Source organism: Antechinus flavipes, chromosome 3 (genome assembly GCF_016432865.1).
Source record: "Antechinus flavipes isolate AdamAnt ecotype Samford, QLD, Australia chromosome 3, AdamAnt_v2, whole genome shotgun sequence".
Taxonomy (NCBI): Eukaryota; Metazoa; Chordata; class Mammalia; order Dasyuromorphia; family Dasyuridae; genus Antechinus; species Antechinus flavipes.
The window spans coordinates 456455123-456470558 of NC_067400.1; the positions used below are offsets into that span (position 1 = coordinate 456455123).

Sequence of the window (15436 nt, forward strand, 5' to 3'; positions counted from 1 at the left end):
AGATACCACAAAAGGGTGTAATAAAAATAACTTTGACCTATTCATAGAGAAGCTAGTCCCTTCATCTCTGGGCACTGTATCTGTTTCTTTATCTGTAATATAAAATGATTCTCATGCTGCCCAGGGCAAGAAGGTTTAGAGGGTCTGGATCCATACACCTGCAACAGTTTTCTTTGCCAGGGCTCTGGCACTGCTTAGAAAAAGGAAGTGAATGAAAAAATCCCACTGCATTGTCCATGTCCCCAAATGTTTGTTTCCATCTGCATCTTGAGTCCATCACCTCTCGGTCAGGACGTGGGCAGCCTACTTCCTCCTCAGCTAGGCTCTGCATTCATCACAGTTCCCAAGTCTTTCAGAGTTGTTTGTCTTCAGTGCCATAGAGGAAATCTATAGAGTTTTAATTCATCATGGCCTTCTCATTACCCCCAAATAAAAACAACATCATACTGTACTGACTAGCCTTTCATGCCTCTCATATGGTACCAATATCTCTGTGACCACATGATAAATCATTCTTAATTATTGATGCATCCCACCCCCATTTCCTCTTGCCTTTCCCATACCATGTGCAGCTGGGCTATTTCACACAGTGACCTCATCAGCTCTCACTGACTGATCAAGCTTAGGGTTAGTCTGGACAGTAAGTGCATGTTCATCCTTTAAGAAAAAATATCCAGAGATTCTTGTAAATTAAAAATTATATATAACTGTGAGTTATTAGTATTCACATAATTACAGAAAGTGGTATTGGGGATTTAAGGGGATAATTCATTTCCTTCTGAATCAGTAAATATTAAAAAAAAAAAAATAAGTATCCCCAGTTTTGCCTAAAGGCAACAACGCAGCACTGGATAGAATGCTAGATCTGGAGTGAGCTCAAATCTGATCTCATACATTTATTTATGTGTCCCTGACCCGTCACATAATCTGCCTCAGTTTTCTCAATTGTAAAATCAGGATAATAATGATAATAATAATAATGATATGAAGATAATAATAATAATAATAATAAGCCTACTTCCTACAGTTGTGAGGTTCAAATAGAATAATATTTGCTTAGTGCTTAGTACAGTGTCTGGCATATAATAGGAACTTTATAAATGCTTGTTTCCTTTCTTTCTGGTAATGGCTTTATAGAGACAGTTGTAGATAACAGCCAGGTGGTTCAATGTATAGAATTACAGGTCTGGAGTAAGAAAGACTCATTTTCCAGAGTTCAAATCCTACCTCAAACATTTACTAGTTGTGTGACCCTAGGCAAATCACTTAACCCTCTTTGACTCAGTTTCCTGCTCTGTAAAATGAGCTGGAAAAAATAAATGGCAAAGTACTCTAGGATCTTTGCCAAGAAAACCCCAAGTGGGGTCATGCAGAATCTGAAATGACTGAACAGAGACAGAAAGAGAAAGGGAAGTGGAGAGAGAAATAGAGAGTAAATATACAAATGTATAGTACTTATATCAATAATCCCTTCTCCCTTCTCACTTTTAAAGTTTCCATATCCATGGCATTTGAATTCTTTAAAGAATCCAAATCTTAAATCATTTTTCTTTGGAGTTTTGTTCTTTGATTACTTTAAAATTACATACTCAAACTACACACACACACACACACACACACACACACACACACACACACTTTTTTAAGGCCTGATTTAGTCCTACTAAAAGGAATTTTGCCTGAGTAAGGACTATGGAATTAGACTTTTGAGGTCAGATTCCCATCCTGGGGAATGCAATAAGAGAGTTCCCACAATCCGAGTGGACTGCTCCCAGGGCATTCCATAGAAAGAGTGTCTGGAGGGGTTTGTCTATAGACAATCCTGTGTATCCAGATATTATCAGTATTTCCACCCTCCCAGGGCCACCATGCTTTGTGGAGCCTATCCCCATTAAGCCACGTGGAACCCATTTGCAGCATAAACAAGGATGTGTGTGTGTATAAATACTACAAGTCAGTAAAGGACTTTGTATTGTGTAGGAGGAAGCTCCAGCTTGTATTAACTTAGAACTCAGAGTACATTTATCATATGAATGTTTTTGAGGGAGAAGATCATTTCATTGTATTTTTAGAGAAGGCTTCTATATTCATGTTGTGAGAAGTGTCTCACATGATTTGACTTGAGGCAGCATGAAGAGTACTAGATTTATCATCAGGGGTGGATTCAAATTCTGACTTGGCTCCTTATAAATGTAATGATCTTGGGAAAATAACTTCTGCTCTTTAGGTGTCAGAAAGACTCATCTGTAAAATGAAGGAATTGACATAAAGGATCTCTAAGATCCTTCCTAATCCTAAATTCTATGATTCTAAATCAATGAAGTCAGTTTCCACTACATTTTCTTCTTAGTTATCAAAATCTAGTGTGAACAGAGATCATTTCATAAATTCTTTTAATTTATAGATGTCAGTCAAGAGCTAGATAATACAGTAGATAGAGCACTGAGTTTAGAGTCAGAAAGACCTGAATTCAAATCTAACCTCAGATCACATTAGCTGTGTGACCTTGGAAAAGTCACTTAACCCTGTTTGCCTCAGTTTCCTCTTCTGTAAAAAGAGCTGGGGAAGGAAATGGTAAAACCACTCCAGTATCTTTGCCAAGAAAACCCTAAATGGGGATCACAAAGAGTTGGATATGATTAAAATGATTAAAATTCTTATCCAGTGGAATGATTCCAGGTGGTATTATTGGAGTTTGCTAATGTCCTTTGCTTGATTTGTGTGTTAGGAGAAACCTTAGTGGGGGAGAGATTGTATACTAGGTGAAATTGCTTTCTGTGGTTTGGTCAGTAACCTAAGTTCTCATAATTGTGAAAACAAAAATTTAAGTTTAAAGAATAAAAGAACTTAATATGCATGTAATCCTGGCCTGAGTGAATTAGCAACTCAGCATGAGTCATTTGTCCCCTTTTAAGTAGGATTAAGAGAGAAGAAAAAAAATTTTGTGAGTTCCAGGGAAATTTGTACCTTGGGCAGCTCGATATGGCAGTCACTGTTCTAGTCTACCAGAGAATTCCTTGAAACATTCCAAATTGTCTTCTCCTCCTCTCAGAGGCACCACTTGGACACTTGGGACTCTTTCTTTCTTGTCTAAAAGTGTCAGTGCTGAGCTTTTGATCTCTAAAACTCTTATGGGAAATTAAGCCACTGGGAGTGAGCCAACCTCATCTTCTCACCCCAAAACAAACCCATTAGAATCTTAATACTAAGGTCAGATCAGGAGAATGGAGAGAGGGGAACTTGGATTACACACAGTTCTCCTTGGTTAGTACAAAAAAAAGTCCTTTGGCTTTATTTAATTTTTTAAAAAAATTTTCTGCTTTGAAGAATTTTGTGAGCCCCAAAGGAACCCTTTTAAGTAATTTTCCCCCATTTTCTTTAGAATTTTCTCTGAGGGCCATAAGGGAAAACTAATATTTTCCAGATTTGATACTTTAATGGGGTTTTGTTCCTGTCTAATTTTTTCCATTTTTAATTTCTCCATTGATTTTTAATTAGTTGTCTCTGGGATCAGAAAGTTTTTTAACCCATCATAACTTCTGTGGACTATTTTAATTTATTTATAAGTTAACTTAAAATAATAGAATATTATAATAGAAGTATTTCTACACTTATTTCTTATCTGAGAGAGATGCAGCCTCAGAGGAGTGGTCCTTGGAGCATGGGGCACAGTGAGAGGCCAAGAATATTTGATGTTTATTTGTGTTTTTTTAAGGGGAGGAGAGGGTGTCTTGTTTTTGTTTTGTTTTGTGAGGCACTTGGGGTTAAGTGACTTGCCCAGGATCACACAGCTAGTGTGTCTAAGGCTCAACCTGGGGTCTGACTCCACCATGGATGCTTTCTCCCCAGAGTCACCAAACTGCCCCGACATTTGATTTTGAAAGATAATTTCAGCAGATGTGATTAAAAAAAAAAAAAAACTTTAATGACCCCCAACATGTTTTTCTTTCCAGGAACTTCAGATAAATCCAACCTGGAGCTGATAACTCTGACATGTACGTGTGTGGCTGCAACACTGTTCTGGCTCTTATTGACTCTCTTTATCCGAAAACTGAAAAGGGTAAGAACAGTTCCCATGAGTCCTGTGTTCCCACTCATAAACCCTGACCTGGAGAGGGCCATGATGTGGGAATTCTAATTCTAAATCACCTTCCTACTTTACCCAGACATTCAAAAAATATTGGTCCTAACTAAGTGGCGCAGTGGATAGTGCACTGGGCTTGGAATCAGGAAGACCTGAGTTCAAATTCAGCCTTACACGCTAGCCCTCTGACCCTGGGCAAGTCAACTTCAGTTTGCCTTAGTTTTTTTGACTGTCAAATTGGGATAATAATAACATCTACCTTGCAGGGTCATTATGAGAATCAAATGAGGTAAAAATTGTAAGAACTTTATACTGTGCCTGGCATATAGGAAGCACCATATAAATGTTGACTATTACTTTTGTTCTAGCTACAAACATATCCTTTATCAGATGAAAACCACAAAGGGATAAATCTTTTAGAGGGGCAGAAGAGATTTTTTTTTGCCCTGATAATTTCTCAAAAACAAACAACAGCTAGAGATTTTAATGTTTTCTAACCTTCTTTTCTGGCTGAAAAAAAAAGTTAAGTTTAAAAAACCCCACAAAATCCTGAATTTCCTCCAGATTTATAGAACCACATGACAAAGAGAAAGGAACTTTTAGATAACTTTATAATAAGGAGGCATCTTTTTTCACTTGTATATCTTCATTTTCTTTTTCACAGATAAGATCCTGGAGAGCAGGATCTATTTCATTTTTGCCTTTGTGTCCCCTGAAATTAGATCCATTCCTTCATCTATATAAATTCAATGACTATAAGTTCTTATTATGTACAGGCTAATGTATTATGCACTATGTCAGGTCAATAAGCATTTATCAAATTCCTACTGTGTACCAGTGCTGAGAACATAAAAAGAGGCAAAAAATAACAAAATGAACAACTCCCAATGGTCTTTGCTCTTAAGGAGTTAACTGTCTAAGAGAGAGACAACATGCCACCAAGATATATGGAGAGAATATATTGGTAACAACCTCAGAGAGAAGGCAGTAAGATGAAGAATATGGTCAAAGGCTTCATGCAAAAGATGAAACTATAATTAAGACTTGAAAGAAACCAGAGGTCAGAATGAGGAGGAGAGAGTTCCTGGCATGGGGGACAGTCAATGAAAATGTCTGGAGTTCAGAGATGGAGTATCTTTTGTACGGAATAGCACAGTGTCCTGACTCTAGGAGAGCTTGTAATCTAATAAGAGAACTAAGATGTGTGCAGAAATAACTATAATTCAAAGCAGTTAAATGGTACAATAGAAAGAGAATTTGTTTTGTAGTCACAGGAACTAGGTTTATATTCTGTCTCTACTACTTACTCCCTGTGTGACTGTAAGCAAAGAGTCTCAGAGGCACTTTATCAACAGCTATAAAATGAGAGGGGCCTTAAGATCCCTTCCAGCTTCTGACTATTTAATCCTAAAATTCTAAGAATCCTAAGAGATTCTATGCTACGTGTGAATTGTGTCATTCCACTTGTGGAAAATAAGGCCAAGTTAGACAATTTGAATGGTTCTCCATTGCCTATATCATAACACAATTCAGATTCCTTAATCTGACTTTCAAAGACATAAATAATTTAGTCCCCATTTAGGCTTCCAATTCTAATTTTCCAACCCCATAAATTAAAGCTTCCTTGATAATACTTTTCATTCATACATCTCATGAATATGTCTTGTTTATTCACATTGGTCCTTGGTCATGATGTGATCTTTGCCTAAAATGTCTTTTTTTTCCCACTTCATTCTAACAAAATTCATTGATCTTCCATGGGTTATTCTATCCCTCCCAAAAAAATTAACTCCTTGATTCTGTGATGCTATACTTAAAAGCTCTCCTTCCATGCTTAGGTTCACTTATCTGAATTAAGACACGCTTTAGTGTTTGATCTGAGATTAAAAAGAAACCTACAAAAGTTTTACCAAGATTATAGTCACCAAAATGTAAAGACCTCAGTAATTGGTTAAAAAGCCAAATGGTTATTATTCAGCAGTCTCATCCATCAAAAGAGATTACAACCATAATTTGTTCTTATTGACTAAGAACTGATATTTTTCTGTGACCAAAAAAAACAAACAAACAAACAAACAAACAAAAAAAACCCTTTAGCTGGGATAATGATAAATATAAGCCTCAAATTACACTATATTTTAGTGGCTCTCTTTAAGATTCCCAAATTTGTTATGAAAGTTGAGGGAGGGAGGAAAAAGCCAACATCTTGGAAAGTGAAGTACAGAAATTGAAAACAACTCCTTAAAAAATAAATTTGGTGAAATGAAAAAAGAAAACAACTCCTTAATAAACAGAATTGAAAAAAAAAAAAGATCCACTGAACAAAACAACTCCCCTAAAAGTACAATTGGCCAAATATAAAAGGAGATTTAAAAAAAAAAAAAGCTAATTGAACAAAATAATTTACTAAAAATTAGAATTGGACAAATGGAAGTGAATGACCTAATGAGACATCAAGAATCAGTCAAACGAAACCCCAAAAGTGAAAAAATAGATGTTAAAATGTAAAATACCTTATTAGAAAAACAACTCATCTGGAAAAATAGATCCAAAAAAGACAGCCTAAGAATTATTGAACTACATGAAAGCCATAATGAAAACAACAGTTTGGACAACATCTCTCACGGAATCATCAAGGAAAACTGCCCCAGTATCCTAAAATCAGAAAGTAAAATAATGCTTTAAGATTTCCAAATTTGGAAACCACCTTACCTTGTAGGGACATATCAAATATTTAGAAGATTATTAAGTGAAAAAAATTGAATATTTTCAGTGTTTCCTCTGATTTACTTTAGGTATTTATGGATCACAAAGAAAAGAATTCTTTCATTCCAGTACTTCAGATACAATAATGTCCTTTCTAAAGACATTAAAAAGGCAGCTAGCCTGGATTCAAAGAAGACCAGAATTCAAACCTAGTCTCAGACACTTACTAGTTGTGTGACCCCGGGCAAGTCAAACCAGTTTGCCTCAGTTCCCTCATCTGTAAAATTTCCTGGAGGACATGGCAAACCACTCTATTATCTTTGCCAAGAAAACCTCAAATAGGGTCACAAAGAGTCCAACACATCAGAATGACTTAATATGAACACCGCCAAAAAACAAAAACATTAAATCCATGTGGTGCTAGTAAATATTTAAAACAGATTCTCTGGGGGGGAGGGAAAAGGGCACACCCAGCATGCTTTTTTTTTTTTAAAGATAGCTAGATATCTCAGTGGATAGAGCACTGGGCCTGGAGGCAAGAAGATTGGAGTTCAAATCTGACCTCAGACATTTATTAGCAAAATAAATGAGTCAATTAAACTGTTTGCCACTGGAGAAGGAAATGGCAAATCACCCAGTATCCTTACCAAGAAAATCTCATAGACAATATTGTCGTGCTGTACTTCACAGAATCATGAAGTGCTGAACATGACTGAGCAACAACAAAGTTACAAAGGGGAGAAAACTCTTGGTTACCTTCTTATGTTAGAGGGTGATCTCTAACTTTATTCATTAAACAAACATTGCTAAGTGCTTACTATGAGTAAGGCCTGCCAAGATATCCTTCAAGGAGTGTACATCCTACTAGGTGGAGGGTGAAGAAAGGGACTAGAACTAAGGAAACCAATGAATGACCAAGAAGAATGCGAGCTAGGACAAGGGAAGTAGTTTTGTCCACGAAGAAAACAAAACAAAGAACAAGAAATGTCAAGGAAGCATATTTGACAAACCTTACAACTTATTGGATGGGGTTAGGAAGGGAATATAATTGAGGATGATTCCTAAAGGAAACCCAGGATGTTTGCTCTTAAGACCCATGATATCCTTAGTTCTTCAGTGTGGGTTGGAAAATCCTACTCAAAGTTGTTAGTTATATTTTGACATTGAAAAATTTAGCCAGAGAGGTTGTTCCAGTTGTTTTGACATAAAAAATACGGCACCTCTGTAAATGAATTCACACTCTCTAACATTGGGACACACATATCTGGAAGGTTGTGCTCTCCCAGACCAACATTGATGGAAAATGCATTTTGTGGCACATGTTCCATATCTTTCTCCAATGAAAAAAATGAAAAAACTTCTTTGCCTTAAGCTATTTGTCACCCATATTAACGATAACTTTTGTGAGAAGGGAAATGATTGCAAGTGATGGATGAGGTGAGCTGTGAAAGCCCAAGGCAGGGTGAGTATGGATGGAAGAATGTGGATGGGTGTGAGATTTTATTTCTGCAATACTTTTCTTTACCAGGATTCTGGCACTGTTTAAGAAAACAGTAAAGAAAAGGCTCCCAATATTTGTTGAAACAAAATTTATTTAAAAAATAATAAAAATAAAGTTTACATGATTTCTGGATAACAACCATCAAATTATACCCAATATGGGCAGAGATGTTTCCTTTTTGGCCAATGGAAAAGTTCATCCATGAAGGTATAGTCATTGGTTCTCAAGGTCAGTAGTCATAGAGAATATACCACTTGGAGAAAGACTTATAATGAGACAGAATGCAAAGGTATATATAATTAAAAATAAGATTCATTTTCTAGAATTTGTGCAATAAGATAAAACAAAAACATGAAAAAAAAAACATTTTCCTTGGTCTTTCTATATACCATCAAGAGATAATCTGGTGTTCTGAATGGGCATGTGGATATGTGTTTGTGTTGGTATTATACTAGCTTGTCAAATCTTGCCATTTCTACCTCTAAAATATTTTTCACACATAGTTACCTTACTTTAAGCCCATTCATCTCTTTTCAAATATTGCAACAGATTCATAATTGGTATCCTGGCCTTGAGTCTTTACCCCATCTCTTTTAGTCCATGTTCCCTACAGCTGCAAAGTGATCTTTCTTAAGTGTAGACTTGACTGTATCACTTTCCTACTCAATAAATTCTAGTGGTTCCCAATTTACTCTGAGATAAAATGTCAACCTGTTGCTTGGCTTTTAAAGCCCTTCACAACCTGGCTCCAACCTCATTATACATCTTTTCTGCAACTTTCTGAACTCTATGATCGAGCCAAATTGGCCTTTGTCTCTTTTTCTCATATGTGGAATTCTTCTGTCTCTGTGCCTTCTAAAAAAAAAAAAAAAAAAGAGGCAATTAGAATTATATGACTTGTCCAGAGTCACACGGCTAGCAAGTGTTCAAGGTCAGATTTGAATTCAGGGCCTCCTGACTGCAGAAGTGTTTCTTTATACCTTTTTATTGGCTGTCTGCCATACCTAAAATCCATTCCCTCTTTACCTCTACTTTGTAAAATGTCTCCCTTCTTTCAAGATGCAACTCACACACCTTTTGTATGTATACTTTTGGTATAAAGCCATTTCTGATTCCCCAACTTCTAAAGCCCTCCCTAATTGCCTTATATTTATTTTATATTCATTCTGTAAAAAACCATAGATAGACCTATCATGGCCATCAGTGAAATGAAAGCTCCTTGAGAACAGTCAGTGCCTAGCATATAGTTAGAGCTTAATAAATGCTTGTTGATTTGACAAAATTCAAATTTCATTTACATATAAAAAATTAGCTTGCATTGCTCACAAAAGAGAGATTTTCTGTTTCTCAGCTTCCCTGATAGCTATGCCAGAAAATTATTGTGATTTCTGCATGAAAACTATGCTGATTATTGAATCAGATTTTGAACCTTTACAACAATTCTCTTACTACACATTTGACCTTTCTTGTGAATACAGAAAAGAAACAAACATCAACAATGAAGCCCCATCTGTTCTATATATTCTCGCTGTACATAATTATTCTATGAAGCTATTTTTAGCCATTGTTTGGAATTACTTTTGTGAAAATGCTTTTCTTTCCTTTTTTTTTTAAGAGTCCCTCACATGGTAATTATTTGCAGAAAGCATGCATATGGATATCATTGAAGAATCTTCCTGCATTGTGTACCCAAAATGTAGGATGTCTGTAGAAATATGACGGGGCTAAAGAAGGGACTCTTTATTAGGGATTGCCACGTGGTGTAGTATGAACTTACATGTATGTATGAAGAAGTGCTTTCTGTAGCCAGTCACATTCAATTAAGTCCAAACTGAGTGACCCAAACCAACAAATGTTGCCAGGCATTGTTTTCTAGTGGATATTCACAGTCCTTTTCTTTTAATGACATCTTTTTTCTTGGTGATGATTTGGACATGTCCTCTATTTTCCAGACTTCTTCTGAAATAAAAACAGATTACCTATCAATTATAATGGATCCAGATGAAGTTCCTCTTGATGAGCAATGTGACCGTCTACCCTATGATGCCAGCAAGTGGGAGTTTGCCCGAGAAAGACTTAAGCTGGGTAATATAGCTATTAAATGACATATACTCAGAATGTATCTCATATTGGGTATGGGGGTTAAAGGAAGCATGTATGTATGAGAGAGAGAGAGGAAAAAAAGAGAGAAGAAATAGAGAAATATGAGAGATAGAGAAGAGACATAAAAAACAGACACAAGGAAAGAGGAGACAGAGACAGTGAAAGATTGACATAGAAGAAAGAAGAAACAGAGAGAGCAAAGAGGAAGGAGAAAGAGACAGAGAAGAGACAGAGAGAGATAACGATAAATGAGAGAGATGACATAGAGAGAACAATACAGAGATAGAGAACAGAGACTGATAGAAACAGGCACACACAGACACACAGTTGAGACAGAGACTGACAGAGACAGGAACACAGAATTACAACTCATCAGTAGCATACTTTAGAGAACACTTTTACTGGAAGGTAGAGATGAAACTTCACATTTCATTTGAAAAAATCCTTCTCTCCAATAATAGATATGAAATTGGAAATTTCTCCATTGTGATGTGCAAATCACCTTGAATTTCCTTGAGTTTTAGCAATACACAAACCAAAGAGAGACTAATGTCCTGGGCGAATGGGAGGGGTCATTTAAGTTTAGTTTCTGATTAGGGATGGGCTGTTGTTTTCCAGGGAATTTAGATGCTGTAAACATGTAGTGAATGTGCTTTCTTTTGGCTTACCAGTACCTCCTGTTCAGACGTCATAGTGCAAATTAAACCCCAGTCTGGACAGCCTGAAATGCAAGAAAACAATTGGAGCCTTAATTACTCCTGCCCAAAATATTTTGTAGTGGCCTCTGAAAGTTTTCCACTTGCTCCTGCATGAATGCCAGAATCATTAGTTGATAGAACTAGGAAAACACATTGTGGATCTTACATTCTTGGAGCTTGTCATACATTGACAGAAAGGAAAAAGATTTCTCCATTTGAAGAGTACCTGTGGGTTTCACTGGTTGTGAGAAGTTTTATTAGTAGTGGAAAGAAGTGAGAGGAAAGAAAGAGGGAGGAATTAAACCTTTGCTTGTTGGAATCCAAACTCCTCAGCTTGCAATACTCCTTGCCTGATCAAAAACTGACCCTGAGTTTATGTTCTGTTTGGCATGGGAAGAAAACTGGAAATTAGTGAGAAGCAGAGAACAAGCAGAAGGATAGAAAAAGCTGCTGACAGATGAGGAAAGGACTAAATTTGGAGAAGTTAGAGGCAGGTGGCACACTGGATGAGTTCCTTATGCAAGTCTAAGTGACATGGCACTTAGCCCAGCCCCTCCATGACCTTGGCAATGAACAAGGGATGATTTTCCCACAATCATGAGCCATTCTTATACTCAGTTATATTCCAACATTATTAGTCACAATTAAATATGATTTCTTTCAATATAAGATATATGTGCTTATCTATCACAAAACCCTTCTTTTTTTGGCTCTGGATAGTAATCTCCTTAAAGGAGATGTTTATAATTCTACCAGAATTCCTTGAGTGATCCTGGTGGAATAGTAGGCCACCAGGTTCACTGTGCAGGGAAACTTTCTCATCACCCTTTTCCCTGTTGGAATTGCCAGATGTCAGAGTTTGATTGATGTCAGCATGAGACTCTGGGACATGCTTCAGGTGGATGACGTCTCACTATATCTTAAGTCTGGGAACTTTCTCCTGATATTCAGAGAGGAGGAACAGAGAAGTGATTCCATAATTAACACAAGACCAAGAAGACCCCGAGTCTTTTTTTTTTTTTAAATCATGTAACCTTGGTCTAGTTGGAGGGAAAAAAACCCCAAGATTATATATTACATATAAGGATTTTGTTGTTATTTGATCATTTTTTATATTTCTCTGCCTTTTTGTTATCCTGTTTAGGGTCCTCTTGGCAAAGATGCTGGAGGAATTTGTGTTTTCCTTCTGCAAAGTCATTTTTAGAGATGAGGAAACTGAGGCAAACAGAATTAAGATCACATAGCTAGTAGTCTGATACCAGATTTGAATGTAAGAAAATGAATCTTCCTCATTTCAGGCCCAGCACTCTGTCCATTGCACCATCTAATTGCACCCCCCATGTAAGGATATTGAGGCCCCAAGATTTGCTCAACAAGATTTGCCCACACAGATAGTGATTATCAGAGTCTCAATTTGAACCAAGGTGCTTTGATACCTGATGGAGTATACTGTGTAATATGCCAGGGCTTGAAGTATTGAGAAATCTGGTGGCTCTGCAGCCTGCTCCATGCTTTCTGTGATCAGATGCTACTCAACATTTTTATGCCAAGGTTCTAGTGATTATTATTGTTATGAGAATAATAGTATTTGGAATTTACAACTCCAGTTAAGAGCAGGGGACCTTAATTTCCTTTTTGTGTGAACTCTTTTGGCAGTCTGATAAAATCTCTGGAAACAATTCTCAGAATCATGTTTTAAAATTCAAAATATAAAATACACAGAATTTCAGAGGGTATCAATTATATTGACACATAGATGTCACAATATTTTTTTAATTCTCAGGTTAGGAGCTCTGCGCAAGAGGGATAGACTTGAAACCTGAATCTCTATATTATTTGCTGCTAGCAATGAAATCTCTGGAATTCATGAAAATATGCTTTAAACAGTTTTGTTAATAATTCTCCATTGAGACCTATTAGGGAATTTAAGTCACAAAAAATTTATCACAGATGAAAATGAGGAAAATGTTTAACAACTTCCTTCTATTAAAAAAGCATTTCAAGCAGGAATAGTCCAAAATAGAAGACAACTCAGGGTGTCTGGAATTTGTCAAGTGAGCTAACTATTCCTGGATCTGTGTGGTTTATGTGTTAACACTGAGTTGGGGCACAGTCTGGAAAGGGGCAGGATGGGGAAATTGTAGTGAGCAGCCCCTTCAGCGTCCTGTGAGCCCCAGCAAGTCAGGGAAAGTCTGGGAGGAGATTCCAACATCCTGGCATTGTATATAATGATCCAGCACATTCCTAAGCAAACTGGTGGCATTCCAGGCAAAAAAATTAAGGGCAATTTCCGGGGAAGAGAAGCAAAGGATCAAGAGAATTCAATTCCAGCATGACTGGCTCTTCACAAAAAGAGGGAATTTAGATCTTTGGGAAGAGTGCCAGTGCATCAACTTATTCAAGGGAATATCATAGCTTCATGCTGTTTTATGAGGCGGCAGTCTGCTTTCCAAATGAACAATTGAGGAGGCTAAAATGAGTCAACTGACTAATTCTATTGTGGGAACTGGGTTATTCTGATAGAAGCTAAGTCTCCAAACACTTGTTTAAATTGAGTACATTGTAATAACTGAAAAGAGAATGCATAGTGGCTATAAGTGTGGAAAGAAGAACCCCAAGGAGTCTGGGGGTAAAGGGCCAAAGATTGAGATGGATACTTTTGATATTTCCCAACTTTATACCATGCCTTGTACATGCTCCTCTGCATGTACAGAGAGGAAAGCAGAATTCTAGGAAGAAGAGTTTTTTTGCCTTTGAACAGAGCTATGCCCCCACCATAACAAGAACATTTTATATTGATACTTTGAAGATATTATGATTTATTTCATCTGTATGAATGTACCTTCCCCCACAGCAAATTGAACACCTCCATGATTTCTCTATTCATTCAACAAGGATTTATCAAGCACATTGTTGTTGCTTGTAGTTGTACAGTCATTTCTCAGTGGTGTCCAATTCTTCATGCCCCAATTTGGGTTTTTGGTGTAAGGAATTTTTTTTTTTTTGGCAAGGATACTGGAGTGCTTTGCCATTTTCTCCTCTAGATCATTTTACAGATAAGGAAACTGAAGCAAATAGAGAGTTAGGTGACTTGCTTAGGGTCATGCAGGTAGTAAGTGTCTGAGGCCAGAACTGAACTCATAAAGATGTCTTCCTGATTCCAAGCCTAGTGGTCATATCTATCCATCCTTTAATAATAATCAGATAACTGTAGAGGATGATTCAGAGAGTGTAGAGACTAGGGGCAGAGAGACTGATTAGGAGGCCATTACTATAATCAAATCATCAATGGCCAAAAGAGGAGCTGATGATGATAGTCTGAACTGAAATGGCAATCATAAGAATGGTGAGGGGAAAGCTGCAAGGACTGTTATGGAAGCAGAATAAAGAAGACATGGCATTCTTTATGAGCTGCTATAGTTGAAAATGTCATCAGGCCCTGGTGATCATCTTCTACTAATGGACTTTCTTAAAGCCTAGTAAGGCAGGTCCCTAGACAACAGACACATACTTTTTCTTCAGTCCCATTATTAGTGACTATCACATATAGAATGCTTTAAGGTTTGAAAGGCACACATACACATATATTATGAATATAAAAAATAATAAGTAAATATAAGTGTGTATATATACACATATATTTATATACACAGTATATATACTTATATATGTATTTGTATGTATACGTATATTTATGTGCATATATATTCATACATATATACATACACATATACACATCTATTTATATACATATAAATATATGTGTGTTGATTCTCACAACGTCATAAATACGTACTGTTGTGATCTACATTTTACAGTTGAGAAAATAGAAGCTAAGAGGTTAAATGACCCATCATGGCCACGTAAATATATTTGAGACAAGATTTGAACATGATTTATCCTGACTCCTAATCTGGCATTCTCTCCAATGCCCTGAATGGAATCCTTTCCAATTCTGTGCTAAGATCTACCACAGAGGTTATAGCAGTGAAGTCAATCTTTGCAACAAAAAGATATCAGAGTGGGAATTGGTAAGGGAACAACAACCTAACAACAAAGAAAATCCTCAGTTCAATGAACAATGAGAAATTGTTTTCCCACTGTTTCATGCTCTTCCTCATCTAGTATTTCTAGAGTCTAATACAAGTCCATTTTTTTTAAGATTAAAGGCATTTTGATCTTCTTCTGACCCATCTTTGAACATTTTTACATGCATAAGGAAAAGTGCAATGCATTCCTCTGTATGTTTCATATTCTGAAAGCACTGCTCGTTTTCATATTTATAAAACCTCAATAGTAAGGAAGAAAGGGACATCAATCAGAAATCTATTATGTTTGACTGGC

At 36.6% G+C, this 15436-nt stretch overlaps 1 protein-coding gene across 1 annotated transcript in view; it reads left to right on the forward strand.

The window, feature by feature from the left end:
• FLT1 (fms related receptor tyrosine kinase 1) overlaps positions 1-15436 on the forward strand; it is a 174844-nt gene that overhangs the window by 119409 nt on the left and 39999 nt on the right. Inside the window, exons 16-17 of the mRNA XM_051986524.1 lie at positions 3954-4060; positions 10244-10376. Coding sequence (XP_051842484.1) covers positions 3954-4060; positions 10244-10376 — 240 coding nt within the window. The remainder of the gene's footprint in view (positions 1-3953; positions 4061-10243; positions 10377-15436) is intronic.